Source organism: Phascolarctos cinereus, unplaced genomic scaffold (genome assembly GCF_003287225.1).
Source record: "Phascolarctos cinereus isolate Bilbo 61053 unplaced genomic scaffold, phaCin_HiC Scaffold_4;HRSCAF=312, whole genome shotgun sequence".
Classification (NCBI taxonomy): Eukaryota; Metazoa; Chordata; class Mammalia; order Diprotodontia; family Phascolarctidae; genus Phascolarctos; species Phascolarctos cinereus.
Genome location: NW_027555847.1, coordinates 249,785,759 through 249,802,160, shown reverse-complemented (window position 1 = coordinate 249,802,160; position 16,402 = coordinate 249,785,759). Strand labels below are relative to the sequence as shown.

The 16,402-nt window shown below is 41.5% G+C and overlaps 1 protein-coding gene across 1 annotated transcript in view; it reads left to right on the top strand.

Annotated features, from left to right (window-relative positions):
- The window catches only part of MPRIP (myosin phosphatase Rho interacting protein), a 233,971-nt gene that overhangs the window by 153,540 nt on the left and 64,029 nt on the right, over positions 1–16,402 (top strand). Inside the window, 1 exon segment of the mRNA XM_020967312.2 lies at positions 3,578–3,662. Coding sequence (XP_020822971.2) covers positions 3,578–3,662 — 85 coding nt within the window.

Here is a 16,402-nt window from a genome sequence, read left to right as displayed (position 1 = left end):
TGGCTTTGGGCCAGGGTCAGCTCTGCTCTCAAGTCTTCTTTTAAATAAACTCTCAACTCCATTACTCAGTAAGTCTTCTTCCTGCCAAAGGAACCGACAGCCGTGGCTTCTGTTCTCAGGACAGAATGGAATACTGGCTCCAGGGAGGGAGACAAGAAAATGCCTTCTATTTCCTTATTCATACTGTTCAGATTTGTCTAAACGAGCTCTTTGATCTCAACTGGTTGGGAGAAGTCCAGGCCAGGCCCTGTTCCAGGATCAGAGGAAGTTGGAGAATGGTTTCCCTTGAGGACAAAGTGACTAGCTAGAAACTAGCTTTATTTATTTATTCATTTATGATCTGTGGTTCTCCTTTAGCAGAACATCTTCTTAGACCCTCATCCTTCTACGCTGGCAGCTCCGAGGAGGCATTACTTTGTATTTTGTATTAACCTGTCTTTGTAAAGAGAGGCAGAGGTGGTAGATTTAATTCAGAGCCGCTCCTGAAACCAGGAAGACCTTGGTTGAACTCTCACCTTTGACACATCACTGTGACCCATGGGCAAGTCACATAATCTCTCAGTGGTCTAGGCAACCCTCTAAGATGATAGCTAAGATGCTACACACAGGGAGAGAGGTTCCCCAGCCAGAAGTTTCTTGTACCAAAGAAATCACGGGTTCTGTCCCTATTTCTATCCTGTCTGTACCTATTGTTTACTCCCAGTACGATGAAAACTCCTTGACAGTAAGAATTGTTGGCTTTTTGAGGGTTTTTTGGTCCTTGTGTTCATAGTACGTAGCACAGTACCTTGCACTTATTTAGGTGATTAAGAAATGCATGTATAAGTTAAGAAAAAACTGAAACATACAGAGAAAGAACTATGGAGTATGAATGCAGATCGAAGCATACTATTTGCTATTTTTTTCTTCTGTTGTGTTTTGTTTCCCCTCTCTGGTAGTTCTTCCTATTGGTTCTAATTCTTACTTACAACATCACTAATGTGAAAATATGTTTAATAGGAATATGTATGTATAACCTATATCAGATTGTGTGCCATCTTGGGGGAGGGAGGGGGAGAAAAAATTTAAAACTCAAAAGCTTATGGAAGTGATTGTTGATAATTCAAAATAAATTAATTTAAAGAAAAGCTGATAGACGTGACCAAGGCTTTAGTATAAATGTTTACATACAGATCTCTTTTCCAGCCACCCTGTGTTTTGTATCATGCTTACTTGTGTATGTGTCTTCTTCCTGTCTTCAGATTAAATTGCAGAAGGTAGGAATTAGGTTAAATATAAGAACTTACTTGTGATGGGGAGAGTTATGAAGACGTTGGAATGTTTTACTAGGAGAGTCATGGATTCCTTGTTTCCTGGAGATCTTTAAAAATAAAATTTAGAATTGCAGAAAGTAGAACCAGGAAAATAACACACACAATGACTGGAGTAATATTTAGGACAGCTAGATGGCACAGTGGATAGAATGTTGGACCTGGAGTCAGGAAGACCAGAGTTCAAATGTGGCCTCAGACATTTACTAGCTGTGTAACTTCATTTTATTATATTGTGTTATAAATATTATATTGTAAAGCAAGTCACTTAGCCCTGTTTGCCTCAGTTTCCTCATCTATAAAATGAGCTGGAGAAGGAAATGGCATACCAGTCTGGTATCTTTGCCAAGAAAACCCCAAATGTGATCTCAAAGAATAAGACATGATTGAAACAACAGAATAACAACAAAGAAAAATACAAAGATAACAGAATGCAAGTCAAATGTAATGTTCAGTAATGCTTCCTGATGACTGATTTTGGAAAATAATACTTTCAGTGGATCGTAGGTATGGGATATTGTGTACCTGCAGCTAGGTGGCGCAGTGGATAGAGTTCCCGGCCTAGAGTCAAGAAGACTCCTCTTCATGAGTTCAAATCTGACCTCAGACACTTAGTAACTGTGTGACCCTGCGTAAGTCGCGTAACCTTGTTTGCCTCAGTTTCCTCATCTGTAAAATGAGCTGGAGAAGGAAATGGCAAACCCCTCCAGTATCTTTGCCAAGAAAACCCCAACTGGGGTCACAGAGAGTTAGACACAACTGAAACAACAGTAATAACAAGAAGTACTATCCGGGCATGATTGGTTTTACTTGATTATTTTGGTTTTCTATTATAAAGAAAGATACTATGGGGCAAGGAGTATTGGGAAATGAAGATGGTACAAGATTAAAAATGTTTTTTTTTTTAAAGAAAGTTTAGGAAGAGTGACTGGCCACTGATTGGTGGGTGGATAAAGAATAGACTGCATCACCCCTAAGAATTCTTTCCAAACCATTGATTCCATCTTCTCTGACTGGTGGAGACCGAGACAACTTGAATCCATAAGGGCATTGATGCTTTCTTCCTAGACTCCTGGAGTCAGATCCAGAGCATTTTCTACGTGGATTAGCTTATTTAGTGTTGGTGTTTTTCTGTCTTTTTGCAAAAGGCATTGGTGAAGCTGACCTTTGATACCAAGGATTTCCTGTCTCTTGGGAAAGCAGCTGAATGACTGAGGATTGCAGCCTGGGATGGCCCTAAATGGCTCCAAAATGCTGCTGTAGTCCTGTGTACTTGCCAAGTCCTAGCTAGGAGGGAATTTTTATGGTTGTTACAAGCCCCTGAAATAAGGGTTAGTAATGGAAACACTGACGTGCCCTGAACTCCCAGGGCCCAAGGCTGCTTGGCTCAGGACTGGGGCCCTGGTGTGGGCTGCCTGTGGTCAGGTTTGCCTTTCAGCTGGCCAGAGGTGCTCCTTAGGCCTTGTCCTTATTGCCCTTTTATGGGGGACCAGGCAGTAGATAAGAGGAAAGAACCTTTGGGAGCCAGGTGGGGCCTGTGGCTGAAGGCCTAGGAAGCCTCGTTCCTGCTAGGAGTGTTCCGAAATCACTGTCTCGTTGTGATGATCCCCCCTCTCCATCTTGCACTAGCACAGATCTTTGCCCCAAGAAGACAAGTGGACCTTCTAAGCTGGTAGTTCTTGCCCAGGATATACTGCCAAGCAGGCCTTGGCAGGCCCAGGGTTGAATGATCCTCTGCTCAACAGGCTGAAGATGTATGCCTGCTATGCCAGGCTTTTGGGGGGAGCTTCCCAGGGCAGGCTCGTTGGCATTAATGATATTCTAGTTATTGGCCTCCTTCCCCCACCCCCACCTCAGTGGAATTAAGGTTGCAGTCTAGCAACTGGCCAGTAGTCTTTTGTGGTCACCAGACCCTATCCACCCAATATTCCCCCCTTTGAACCATTTTTGGGGGCAGCTAGGTGATACAGTAGATAGAGCACCGGTTTTGGAATCAAGAGGACCTGAGTTCAAATCCAGCCTCAGATACTTGACACTTACTAGCTGTGTGATCCTGGGCAAGTCACTCAACCCCAGTTGCCTCACCAAAAAAAAAAAAAGGACTTCAATAAATCTTTTTCTATTATGCCAAAATGATGGTAGTGGCCTGTTTTTGAATATATCCGGGAGATATGTAAGTTACAGTGGTAGGCTGGGGCCCTGATACTCCTTTCTTGAACATTGAGAGGAGCCATAAGAGGCTTACCTGTCATCTCTGTTTCCTGCAGATGGTTGGAGATGCTCATCGTCTACCCTAGGACCAATAAACAGAACCAGAAGAAAAAACGGAAGGTAGAGCCTCCGACTCCTCAGGTGAGTAGCCTGCATCTGTTTGGCATGGGGGAGAGTCTGAAGCACAGGTACTGAGGAGAATTTAGATCACGAGCTCTTCATCTTTTTTGTATTATGGACCCCCTTTGGCAATCTGAGAAAGCCTATGTATTCCTCAGAATAATGTACTAGTCCCCTCCTCAGAATAATGGTGTTTGTTTTTTTAATTCATAATTGACGAAAATGCTAAATTTCAGTTAGAGGTAAATAAAAACAAAGATGTAGTTCTGTTGTGTTTTTTTTTTCCTTGTTACTGTTTCCATCCAAGCTTAAGGACCCCTTGAAATCTACTCATGGACCCCAGCTTAAGAATCGCTGGCCTAAATGTTTACTTTTTCATTGGAGAGCCCTGGGGACCCATAAGAGGCTTTGGACACTTCAGTGCTTAGGGGAGCCAGAGGAGTGGTGCTAATTGGGGCTTTTAGTCAGTGTAGGACTGTGTAGCATCTTCTTGCTTGGAGTATGGGGGGAGGGGAGAAAAGCTCCCTAATGCCTTTTAGCTATTACAGTTAATTTCCATCTATCCACTGTGGGATTGACTAAATGGCCTGAATTTTTTCTAAGTAAGAGGAGTTGATGGACAGGACTGTCATTCCTGGAACACTAGATGCAGCCTTCTTTCTGCTCCATACCCTTTGCTGTCCAATTTCACCTAGTCCATTGTGTCTCCCTTCTAGTTTAGCCACAGAGGATTTGGGGAAGGTGATGATGGTATGGATTCTCTTGGGGATAAGGAAGTTTGTAGCTGGGAAACAGGGTAGAATGAAAACTTGGTGTGAATGTGTCTGGTTCTTTACCTCTTTTTGGAGAATGCAATGTAGGGCTAGTTCTCTCTCTCTCTCTCTCTCTCTCTCTCTCTCTCTCTCTCTCTCTCTCTCTCTCTCTCTCTCTCTCTCCCCCCCCCTCTTTCTCTCTCCCCCCCCCCCACCAGCTGCCTCCAAGAATGGGGTGAGGGCTGGGCTCATGGGGTTTGTGATAGTGGCATGTTTGAGGAGAGGGGTAGGTTCCTCAAAAAGCAGCTCTGGAAAGAATTTGGCTAGCCTCCACTTTCTTTGCAGGAGATGAGATTGGAGATAACTGGATGGGACTGGGGGAGGGCTGGGAGAGAGAACTTCACAGAGCTCAGGGCCTCATTGGAGTGTCAGGGGACTAGTACTGTGCCCTCTGGGGACCTGACCCAACTCTGTGCTCTCTGACTATAAATGGTAAAAGCTGCCTGTGACTCACTCTCTCCTTCCCTCCCTCCTCCTAGGGGCTCCCACGTGGCTTGAGGGGGCGGGGGTGGGGTGGGAATCCCACCAGCTCAGATTTCTTCCCCGTGGTTCCAGCCCTTGAGTTCTGGAGGACTAACCAGGCTTTACATCTGTTTCCTCATCTGTAAAATGGGAATAATGATTCCCTTCATCTACCTCACAGGGCTGTTGTAAGGATCAAATAAAATATGTAAAGTGCTTTGCAAAATTTAAAGTGCTATATAAGTGTTAGCAACTGTTATTAGAGCTAGATTTCAAGATGTAGATTCTGGAAGCAGCCCAGAGTACCTGGCAGGGGTGCTTGCTCACATGTGCGCGTGCGCGCTCTCTCTCTCTCTCTCTCTCTCTCTCTCTCCTCTCTCTCTCTCTCTCTCTCTCTCTCCCTCTCTCTCCCTCTCCCCCTCTCCCTCTTTCTCCCTCTGTCTCCCTCCCTTATCTTCCTCCTTCCCTTCACTCTCTCTCGTTTCCTCCCTCCCATCTCTCCCTTTCTCTCCTCTCTCTGTTTCTTTCTCTCTGTTTCTCTCCTCTCTGTTTCTCTTTCCCTCCCTCCCTTCTCTCTCTTTCTCCTCTCTTTCTTTCTGTCTCTCTCTTTCCCTCCCTCCCTTCTCTCTCTCTGCTCAGACATATTCCTAAGACCAATTATTTCTCTTTTCTACTCTGCCTCACATATTCTCTGTGTCTTCCCACTGCCCTTTAAGGGTAGTAGGTCCCCAGAGGAGAATCACTGCCTTTCTTTCCTTCTGACCTTTCTTGGTCCCCCTGCTAAATCTTTCTGCTGACAGAAGCATAGAAACAAGAGACCTGAGCCTGTAGTAGCTGCCTCTGGCCCATTCCACTCATGTGTTCTAATGTGTCCTCTTCCTTTTTCCTTCTCTTCCCCATTTCATATCTTTTTCAGTTGAGAGATGTGTGTGTGTGTGTTTGTGAGTGTGTGCACATATGTGCATGCACACACCTCTCTGCATGGGCCTGGTACTTTACAATTATTATTTCATTTGATCCTCACAACAACTCTGGGAGGTAGGTAGGTATTACGATCCCCATTTTACAGATGAGGAAACTGAGGGACAGGTCAAAGGACTTGCCTGGGATCACACAACTAGCAGGTGTCTGAGGCTGGATTTGAACTCAGGACTTCCTGATACTAGGCCAGGCACTCTAATTACCTCGCCACCCAGCTGCCTGATTCTTTACCTTCTGTAGGGATCAGATTTCCGTATCTCAGTTCTGTATTCTTCACAAACTTTATTCTTTCATGGATTCTACTGATTTTGGCTTTCCCTAGGCTTAAATCTGCCCCTGTGACTCCTGACCTTTCCACTGAAAGATGTGGGTTTCTCTTTTCCTGCTCTGGGCTTGTCTCCAGATACTGCCTCTGTCTCCTACCCTATGTTTTGCTTGCACAACTGTGAACAGTCTAGGGGGAAAGGAAGTGAATCTTTAGAGAATGGAGGAGATGCTACTCCTTAAGGTGGGGTTGTGTAAGACTGGAGACGGAAAAAATTTCATTGCCCTAGGTACTTCCTCAGGCCCCCATCAGGGGCCTGGTCCTGAACTCCCCCTGTGTCACAGGCCAGGGTTATAGAAAAATGAACAGTTGCTTTAACGCTGTGCTGTTTAGGCTAAGTCAGAGGTTCTGGATGCAAACCCTGTTGAAGCTAATTCTATAAGATGGGACTAACTTCTTGGGAGGGATAGAGTAGAGAATGTGAGGTGTTCTTGGAAGAGTCCATTTCCTGCGTGGGGAACAGGTTTCCTTATCTTGTTGGATAGAAACTAAGGCAGTCAGGTTGAGGGATGGGGTCTCTGAACAGTGAACATGCTGATTTGGTACCTTTCCTGTGACTGAGAGTGGGGCTCCATGGAAGTGCAGGCTGGGGAGCAGAAGTTAAGCACATACTCACTACCCCCCCCATGTCCCTCCCTACCCCCGCCATCAAAGCTGCTGAGTTTTGAGAGGAAAAAACCCAGGCAGAGTAACATAGTTTAGGGTTATATTGCATTACTATAGCAACAGCTTGGAAATGGTACAGGAGCTGAGCTCCTGAGCTCCAAATAAGGTAACCACTTGTAGAAAAGACAGATTCAGCCCAGACCAGGGAATGTCTTCCTTCTCCCTACTCCTTTCCCTACTCTTGCACAAGAATGGCCCGATTTGACCTTACAAGTTTGTTGGAGGGCTGGGGCAGATCCAGGGGAACAGTCTAACCCAGTTTACCAAATCCAGTGGCTCCTAGTTACCAGTTTTCCTTTTTCTCCCCTTAGGGCCACAGTGATTTCTGGGGGTCATAGCTGTGGCATGTCCCGGTACCCTCACAATCATGTTGATGGAGCCAATGTCCCTGAATTTTTGCAGGTGCTTGCTTTACAGGTTTCCAAACATAACTAGGAGACTTATCTTTTAAAATTCTCATCATTCCCCTCCCCACCCCACCCCCTAATCTTAAGGACTGTGAAGTGATAAATATTCTGTGGAAGAATGGTCAGAGAGGTAGAGGACTTCGGAGAGCCTGACCCACCGATGGAACCCACTGCCATTCCCCATCCCTCCCGATTCTGTAGGCACCCATTATGCTGGACACGCTAATTGATAACACAACGTCAAAGGCCTAATGTGGAACTGGAAACTAGGGGGCCAGAGCTCAGCATTCCTAATCCAAGTTTCATCAAGCACCAGATAGGGGCCGAGGGTGAGGTGAGGGCTCAGCGGAGATGCCAACAAGGTTCTCTATCTCTCTAGATTCTTGGGAATCCTTGCATAGCTCATGTCTTCGTCTGGCTCCCTTCATAGGGCCAAGCCTGACTCTGGGGCAAATTCAGTATTAAATCACTGGGTCTTGTCTTGTCTGTTGGGTGCTAGAGGAAGGCTAGGGTGGAGGGTGGTGGTAAGGGGGAGGGACTCAGAGAAACTAGACACGGTTCCTGCTCTCAAGGAGTTTACAGTCTGTCTGGGGAAGTAATACAGCAAAAATTAAGTAAAAAGCATTAAATGTTATCATATGCTATAACACGTCAGTGTAGGTATTTGCCAAATGAGTGGTAGAGATATTAAATACTATAGGAACTAAAAGATTAGAGAGGGCAATGTCTGTGGGTTGTGGGTAGTCAGAGAAAACTTCTTGAAATGGGATGGAGAGGGCACAGGGCTTAGTGTAGTTCAGATAAATGCGGGCAGAGGGGGCAGTGGCATGGGCACAGTGGCTTCCAGAGTGATCTGTGGTTGGTGAGGTGGGATATGTCTGGGCATTAAATCCCTGGGAGCTGCTTTCCAAAATCAGCCTTAAAATGGACCTTGACCCCGTGGCCCTCAAACTGTGACTTAGACTTTTATTCCCTAGTCCAAATTCCTTTTGTTGGTTCAGACTCTTCCAGTAACAAGAAGAAAAAACATTCCTTCTTTTTTTCTGTGTTGTCGCTTTGCCCTCACTGTTATGCTTCCTCCTGTCCTCCAGACCCTCCCTGCCAGCTCCTTCCATGGACTGTGGTCGCCCTTACTTCTAATCCCTGATGTTCAGGCACAGAGACCAGGAATGAGGAAACGTTCTAGAGTGAATACTGTCATGATGTTGGTTTGGACTTTTGGGATATTTGGATGACAGGATTTGGACTCTCACCTGGCCATTTCCCACACACCTTTTAATTTTTAATTTGGGAAAGTGACCCAGAAGGAAAACTCTCACCCCTCCCATCCCCTTTACCCTTTGCTCTACCTGGCTTTCTCAGTGTTTTTTTTCTTTTTACATTTCTTCTATGGTCTATTTTTAAAAGAGGCAGAAATGGAAACATAAACCTGTGATTGAGTGAACAAGTTTGGAGAAGTGTCCCTGTTGACCCAGCTTTCCCTCTTGTCCCTCAGCTCTTGGAATGTTTCATGATTGTTCTCTTCTCCCATTCTTAGGAAAATAATCATTTCTACTTTTGTTCATGTTGAAAATCTCTTCTGCTGGCACAAAAGGGATCCTGGCCCTGGCCCTTGGTAGTGTCAAGGGAAGAGGAGCCAGAGTTTTCCCTGTGCTGATCTCCTTGAATCAGCCCCTTCCCATGAAATCTCTGAAAATGCAATCTGAATGGCTCAGCTCCTTCTGGCGAGGGGGCCCCAGCTAGGAAAACTGCCTTTAGTTGACCTAGAGGTAGCAAGAAACACTTGAAACCTTGGGAGGTTTCACTTCTTCTGTCTATACACAGCTGAGCAGGAAAGGAAGCTCTTCTGTGACTCAAGTTTCAGAGCTGTTTTCACCACTTGGGCTTGTCGACTGACTTGACTTAAGATGACTATAGGTTGGGAATGAAATCCACCATATGAATTCTGTGCTGCTGTGGGTACATAACCTCTCAGCTCGGCACATAACGCCTATAAACCATCTGTAGGATTTTTGTGCTTGGCACATATCTTCCCACAAGGCACAATAGTATCTGAGATGTGATTAGTAATGATGGAAAAAATTCTGGACACAGATCCTGGGTTCAGATCCTGGCTCTGTCAGTTAATTAGCTAGCTGTGTGACCTTGGGCAAATATGCCTTTCCCATACTTTTTGCTTAGTCAGCTTGTCTGGGAGGTTTTTCCCTTCTCCCATCACTGTTCTGAAAGATGGAAATCCTTCCTTTCACATGTTTTCCTAACCTGGCAAAATGGCTGCCATCCTTTTGAAGGGCCACTGTGTGTTGCCTGTAATCGCTTTAATTACCTGTGATTTGTAGCTACCAGAACTGGCTTGAGCTGCCTGACCACATCCTTGGGGCAAGAAATGTTTGGTAAGGGACAGATAAAAAATACAAGGGTGCTATTAAGGGTGCTATTGCATGGTATCATGGAGGTCACATTTACCCTGCACGGTTTTGTGTTTGTGTACCTACACTATGTCCCTCTGTGTTGGTGTTCTCTAGAATTTTCTTACTGTGCCCAAAGATCAGGAACCTACTGGTGATGCTGGAACATGGAGGGAAATTTGGGGTGAATTAATTACATATATCTTTTGGTTTGACCTAGGCAATGCCAATGTCACACCAGCTTTGAATGAAGGACAAAATGCCATTTCCTCACAAATATACCCTATCTCACAACTGGCTGGTTGATGAAGCCACCATGGGAGGAAATGCCCAGCCTCTCACCTGGATCATTGTCCTGCAGAGTGCCATTCCTAGAATCTCTGTTTCTTTTGCTAATTCAGCAAATGCTTAATAGAGAAATAGAAATCTAGTCCTCATCGTTTTGTGTTTATAGGAGGAATGGAAGTAAGTGATTTTTAATTGATGACTTATTTTTGTGTCACATTGTTTCCTGATATATCCTTCTTCCCCTACCCTATTTAATAAATTCTCCCTTGTTACAAGAATTAAAGGGGAAAGAAATAACACTACATTTCAGCAAAACCAACTAACACATTGACCATGACAGTATATACAATATTTCATACTCATAGCCCCCTAGCTCTATAGCCAGGGCTTTTAACCTTGTTTGTGTCATGGTACCTCTTTGGCAGACCTGTGAAGCCTGTGAACTGCTTCTCAGAGTAATGTTTGTTTGTTTGTTTTTAAATTCCTAATTGAAGGAAATGCTATATCTTAGAGGTTGATAAAATAAAGATGATTTCCCCCCTATCCAGACCCCCAGAAATCTCTCTAGTTAAGAAAGGTATTTTTCCTCAGCTCTTTTGAGTGTCCAAATTTGGTCATTATCATTTCACAGCATTCAGTTTTGACTGTTACGCTGCTGCTTTTCTTTCCGTTACCATTGTTAATATCGTTGCATCTCTTGTTTTCCTGGCTCTGCTTACTTCATTTGAGCAGAAGTCAGCTGGTAGTGTATTAACAACTTGCCCTCCCTTCCTTAGGGACTCAGTGCTGTGTGATACCAGTCATCATTATTTTTTCTCGTCTCTGATGAAATATATTTGGCTTGAGTGGCAAATAGCTGTTTCCATGTTTGGGGAAAGACTGGCTTGTTGAAAAGCTGTACCAGTGCCTGCTTTCCTTGTGATTTTGTGTGGAGTCTGTTCCTGGTGAACTGCGTGTTCAGCAGGTAGTTTTGGGAAGTGGTAGCTTGGGGTCTGCAATATGTGTTCCAGAATACAAGATCTTTTCTCCTCCTCCAGCCAGGGTTCCTTGTATTAATCCATAACCCGTGAGTCAGTGTGCATTCCACACCTAGAGAAAGATGATTTATTATAGATTCTGTCTAGGCAAAGATCAGAGGAGAAGCAGGGTGAAGAATATGTGCCTTAAGATTGAAAAGTTGGGGCTGTCATATGAAGGACAAAGAAAAGGCATCTGGGAGATTGAAACCCTGATTCATGGTATATGGACTAGGTAAATATGATTCTTTTAAGCAGTTCATTATTGATCTTCAGAGTCCTAAAAATAAATAGGTATATAATTATTTGAAGCATATTACAAGGCAAGGTCTGTCTTTTTAAAAAAAATTATTAATGCCTTTTATTGATTCCTAGTGACCTTCTGATAACTCGTGAATAGGAATATCTGTGTGTCCCTCTATTAAAACAAAGAAAAAGAATTAAGGAAAAACCAAGTGACACCAGCTGTTATGACTGAGGCTTGGTATGGTGAAACCCATAACTGGACCATGGACGGGTATAAGTTAGAGGAAAGAGAAGAGGTAAAAAGTGGGGTGGGAGTAGCTTTGTATTTTAAGAGGGCCTACTCATGAAAGGGTACAAGCTCTGGAGAAGTGAAACATGGTAGAGAATGTCCGAACAGAAAGGGTGAAGGATTTAGGAAACCCATCACCAGCTTAGCACAGAGTTACGGCTTAGTAGTGATGAGGTACTGCAGTTATTCAGATAGATGCTGACGTTCTCTTTCTGAGGAGAGCAAAGCAGCTAATAACTTTTTGACTTCCCATAGTGATACATTCATCCTTCGAAAGGAAGGGGGAATTTTGTTGTTCAATCATTTGAGGCATGTCTGACTCTCCATAACCCCATTTGGGATTTACGTGGCAAGATATTGGAATGTTTGTCATTTCCTTCTCCAGCGCATTTTATAGATGAGTAACTGAGGCAAACAGGGTTAAGTGACTTGCCCAGGGTCACACAACTAGTAAGTGTCTCGGGTCAGATTGGAACTCAGGAAGATGAGCCTTCCTGACTTCTGGCCCAGCACTTTGTCCACTGAGCTACCAAGCTTCATAGACAGCCAAGTAAAAAATTCAGTAAAATAGTTAACTCTAGTAAAGTATTAGGATATAAAATAAATCTATGGCAATCATTAGCATTTCTGTATATTACCAACAAAATCCAGCAGGAAGAGATAGAAAATGAAATTCTATTCAGAATAACTAGAGAATGTTTAAAGTATTTGGGGGTCTACCTACCAAGACACAGGAACTATCTGAAAATTATGAAACACACTTTACAGAATTAAAAATCGATTTAAATAATTGAAAAGATATTTAGTTTATAGTGGGCCATGCCATTAGAATAAAAATGGGCAATAGTGCCTAAATTAATTTACAGTTTTATTGCCATACAAATCAGACTATCAAAGAATTACTCTAAACAACAGGACAAAATTGTAACAAAATTCATCTGAAGGAAGAAAAGCTCAAGCATCTTAAGGGAAATAATATACTAGGTCTCAGACAGTCCTACAAAGCAGTAATTATCAACTATATTTGGTACTAGTTAAAAAATAGAAAAGTTAAACAGTGGACCAGATTGGGTACATAAGACAGAGCAGCAGAGAGTTGAATAAACCCATGGACACCAGCTACAAGGTATGAGATCCCCAGTTAACAAAAATTACTGGAGAGATTGGAAAGCAGTATGGTAGAAAGGAGGTTTATAACCAATGTCACATTATATACCATAACAAAAGCCACATGGATATATAACCTCAATAATAAAGGTAAATAAACAAATAGTAATTGAAAAAAATTAGAGAAGAAAAGGAGATTAACTTTCATAGCTATGGATAAAGGAAGAAGATTTTTTGACATTTTGTACCTCCAGATGAATTTTGTTACTATTTTATCTTGTGCTATAAAGTATAGATCTCTGGTATTTAGGTGTGGCAAGGATGCTAGGTAGCAGAGTAGGTAGAGCTCCAGGCCTGGAGTAAAGGAGACTCTTCTTCTTGAGTTCAAATTCGGCCTCAGACACTAGCTGTATGAGCCTGGACAAGTCATTTAATCCTCTTTGTTTCAGTTTCCTCATCTGTAAAATGAGCTGGAGGAGGAAATGATAGACCCCTCCGGTGTCTTTGCCAAGAAAACCCCATATGGGGTCATGGAGAGTCTGAAACAACTGAACAGCAAAAGTTAGGTGTGGTACTGAATCTGTAAATTAAATAAGATTTAATTGTCATTATTATTATATTGGCACAATCTATCTATGAAAAATAATAATTATATATAATTTTATATAATAAAAATAAAATCTCCAGTTTTTAAATCCTTTATTTCAGTAATGAATACTTCATTCATATGTTCATATAATTCCTCTGTGTGTCTGTCTTAGTAGAAGAAATCCCAGATATTTTATACTTCATGTTGCTACTTTGAATGGAATCTTTTTCTATTTCTTCCTCTTGTTGGTAACATATCGAAAAACTGATGAGATTTATGGGTTTAATTTATATCTTACCATCTTAGTGAAGTTGTTAATTATATCAGTGAATTTTGTATTTGGATATCTAGAATCCTAAAGCTGTAGAGCAGCATTCATCTGTTTAAAAAAAAAAGTGATCATTTTGTTTTTTCTTTGCCTACGCTTATTCCCTTAATTGTTTTTTCTTGTCTCATTGCTATAACTAACTTTTATAGGATTCTATCAAATAATAATGGTGACAGTCAATATCCTTTGTCCCTGGTCTTACTAAAGAGCCTGTAATGTTTCCCCATTAACTGCTAATGCTAGCTCTTGAATTTACAATGTTAAGGAATAGTCCATTTATTCCTCTAGTTTAAAATTTTTTAACAAAAAGGGATATTGAATTTTGTGAGAGATCTTTTTTGCATCTATTAATAAAATCATATGACTTTGATATCAAAATTAATTTAAAATTAGTTACATTTATATTTTTCCTGATACTGAGCCATCCTTTGTGTTTCTGATATAAATTCAACCAGGACAGAGTGTATAATTTTTTGATTGTGTTTTCATAGCCTCTTTGGTAATATTTTATTCAGTATTTTTGCTTCAATATTCACCAGAGATATTGGTCTATAGTGTTGGTTTTTTCCCCTCTTTTTTTTTTCTTGTTAAGGTATCAGAACCATGTTTACTTCATATAAGGTATTTGACAAGATCATCTCTTTTATTATGTATTTTTTTTTAGGCAGTTGAGGTTAAGTGACTTGTGCAGGGTCACACAACTAGTAAGTGTCAAGTGGTTGGTCTGAGACCAGATTTGAACTCAGGTCCTTCTGACTTCACTGTGCCACCTAGCTTCCCCCCTTTTCTTATTTTTTACAAACAATTTAAATAATATTGCTATTTTTCTTTGAAGGTTTCATAAAATTCACCTTTAGAAACTATCTGGTGTTGGGGTTCTTTTCTTGGGAGTTTTCTTTTAGTGATATTTGGTTATTTAAATTCTCTTGTACTGTTAATCTGAGTACTTTAGATTTTCATCCATTTAAGTTATCATGTCTGTTGGCATATAATTGGTCAAACATTTATGTTTTCCTTCATCTTAATATTTTGTGAAGTTTTTTTATTTTGATATTTTGCAATTTGATTTTCCTCTTAAAAATCAGATTAATAGTTTATTTCTTAACAGTTCCTGGTTTTATTTATCAGCTCAATTTTGCTTTCATTTTAAAATTTCTCGATTATCAGAATAACTCTTTTGTTTTTCTAGTTTTGTCTTCTTCAATTCAATGACCTGTTTGAAGGCTTTTCCAGGTCTGACCTCCCCAACTTTAGTGGCTTTTGCTATTTGTCCTTTACTATTTTGTTCTTTGCTATTATGCATATACAGGTGTCCCAAAAGTCTTAGTGCCACTTACAACTTAATAAGCTGGAGTGCCTTTAAATATAACATTGCTTTCCAGTTTTATTGCTTTTATCTACGTCTGTTTTTACTGTTGTAAAGTCATACTAATAGCATGATTACTACCTGTTTTTTTGAATTCCCACATGGCAAAATAAAAATTTTTATGGCTCCTTTTAACTCTACATTTTTTGTTTCAAGTATATTTCCTGTAAACATTTAGTTGGATTTCGCTTTTCAATCCATCCTACTGCCTTCCTCTGCTTTATGTATATGTTCATCCCGTTCACATTTATTGACTGTTCATTTAATATTTTCCTCTATTACATCCTATTATATTTTCCCTCCTTGCCTCCCCTTCTTTAATAAGAATGTGATTAAAGTTAGTAATCTAGAACTGATTTTCTCCCACTTCCTTACCCCTCTTTTCACCTAGTCCAGACCCTGATCCCTAGTTCTTAAAACTTTGGTTTTTTAATCCCTCTGTGATCCACCCTCTGTAGTTGGAATTTTCTGTGCTTGTGACTGCTCTCTCCCCAGCTCTGCCTTTTCCCACTCTCATAGTCCCTACCTGCTTTCTTGTTGAATTTGATATATTTCTATACCAAAGTGTGTGTGTGTGTGTGTGTGTGTGTGTGTGTGTGTGTGTAAGTAATCAACCTTCCTTTGTCTAGTTTCAGTAGTTTCATGAGATGCCTATTTCCATCACCCCTCTTCCATGTTTATATATTCTTCTTCTGGTATACCCAAATTATGAGAAATAATTAGTTCTTCCCACTTTCTTATTTCTTCTGTATTGTAGTTTTCCTTCTGTATCATTACTTTTTGAAAAGAATCCAAGCAAAACAAAACCACAATCCAGTCACTTTAGTTTTTGTTAATTCCCTCTGTCATCTTTGAAGATAATAGAATTCTGAAGGGATATTTGTCCCTTCTCCCCCATTAGAATATAAATATTTCATTTATTCTCTTCGAATACTCTGACATATTTATTTCTAGGTTGTTCTTGTCTTCTTTGTTTGCATTTTCAAAAATTCTTCCCAGTTCCACTCTTTTCATCAAGAATTCTTTGCTTGTTTTTCTATCTAATCTTGGATAGAAGCTTGCGATACTCTACTTATATTTGTTGTGAAATTATTTTTTTCTTCCGGGTCAGCCTCTTGTACCTCTCTTAACCCATAGTATTTCTTAATTGATGTTAGCTGCTCAGGTGTGTACAGTTTCTAGCTACATGGCTCTGTGGGCTCTGGCTTTGTGACCGCTCTTTTTTTTTAAGGCAATTGGGATTAAGTGACTTGCCCAGGGTCACACAGCTAGTAAGTGTCAAGTGTTTGGTTTGAGGCTGGATTTGAACTCAGGTCCTCCTGACTTCAGGGCCAATGCTGTAGCCACTGTGCCACCTAGTTGCCCCTGTGACCACTGTTTCTACAAAAGACTGGCACCAGTGACCTGAGTTCACATTGGCTTCCACTCCCCTTCAGTGTCCTTGCTTAGCAGACCTGTTTCCTGGACCTTG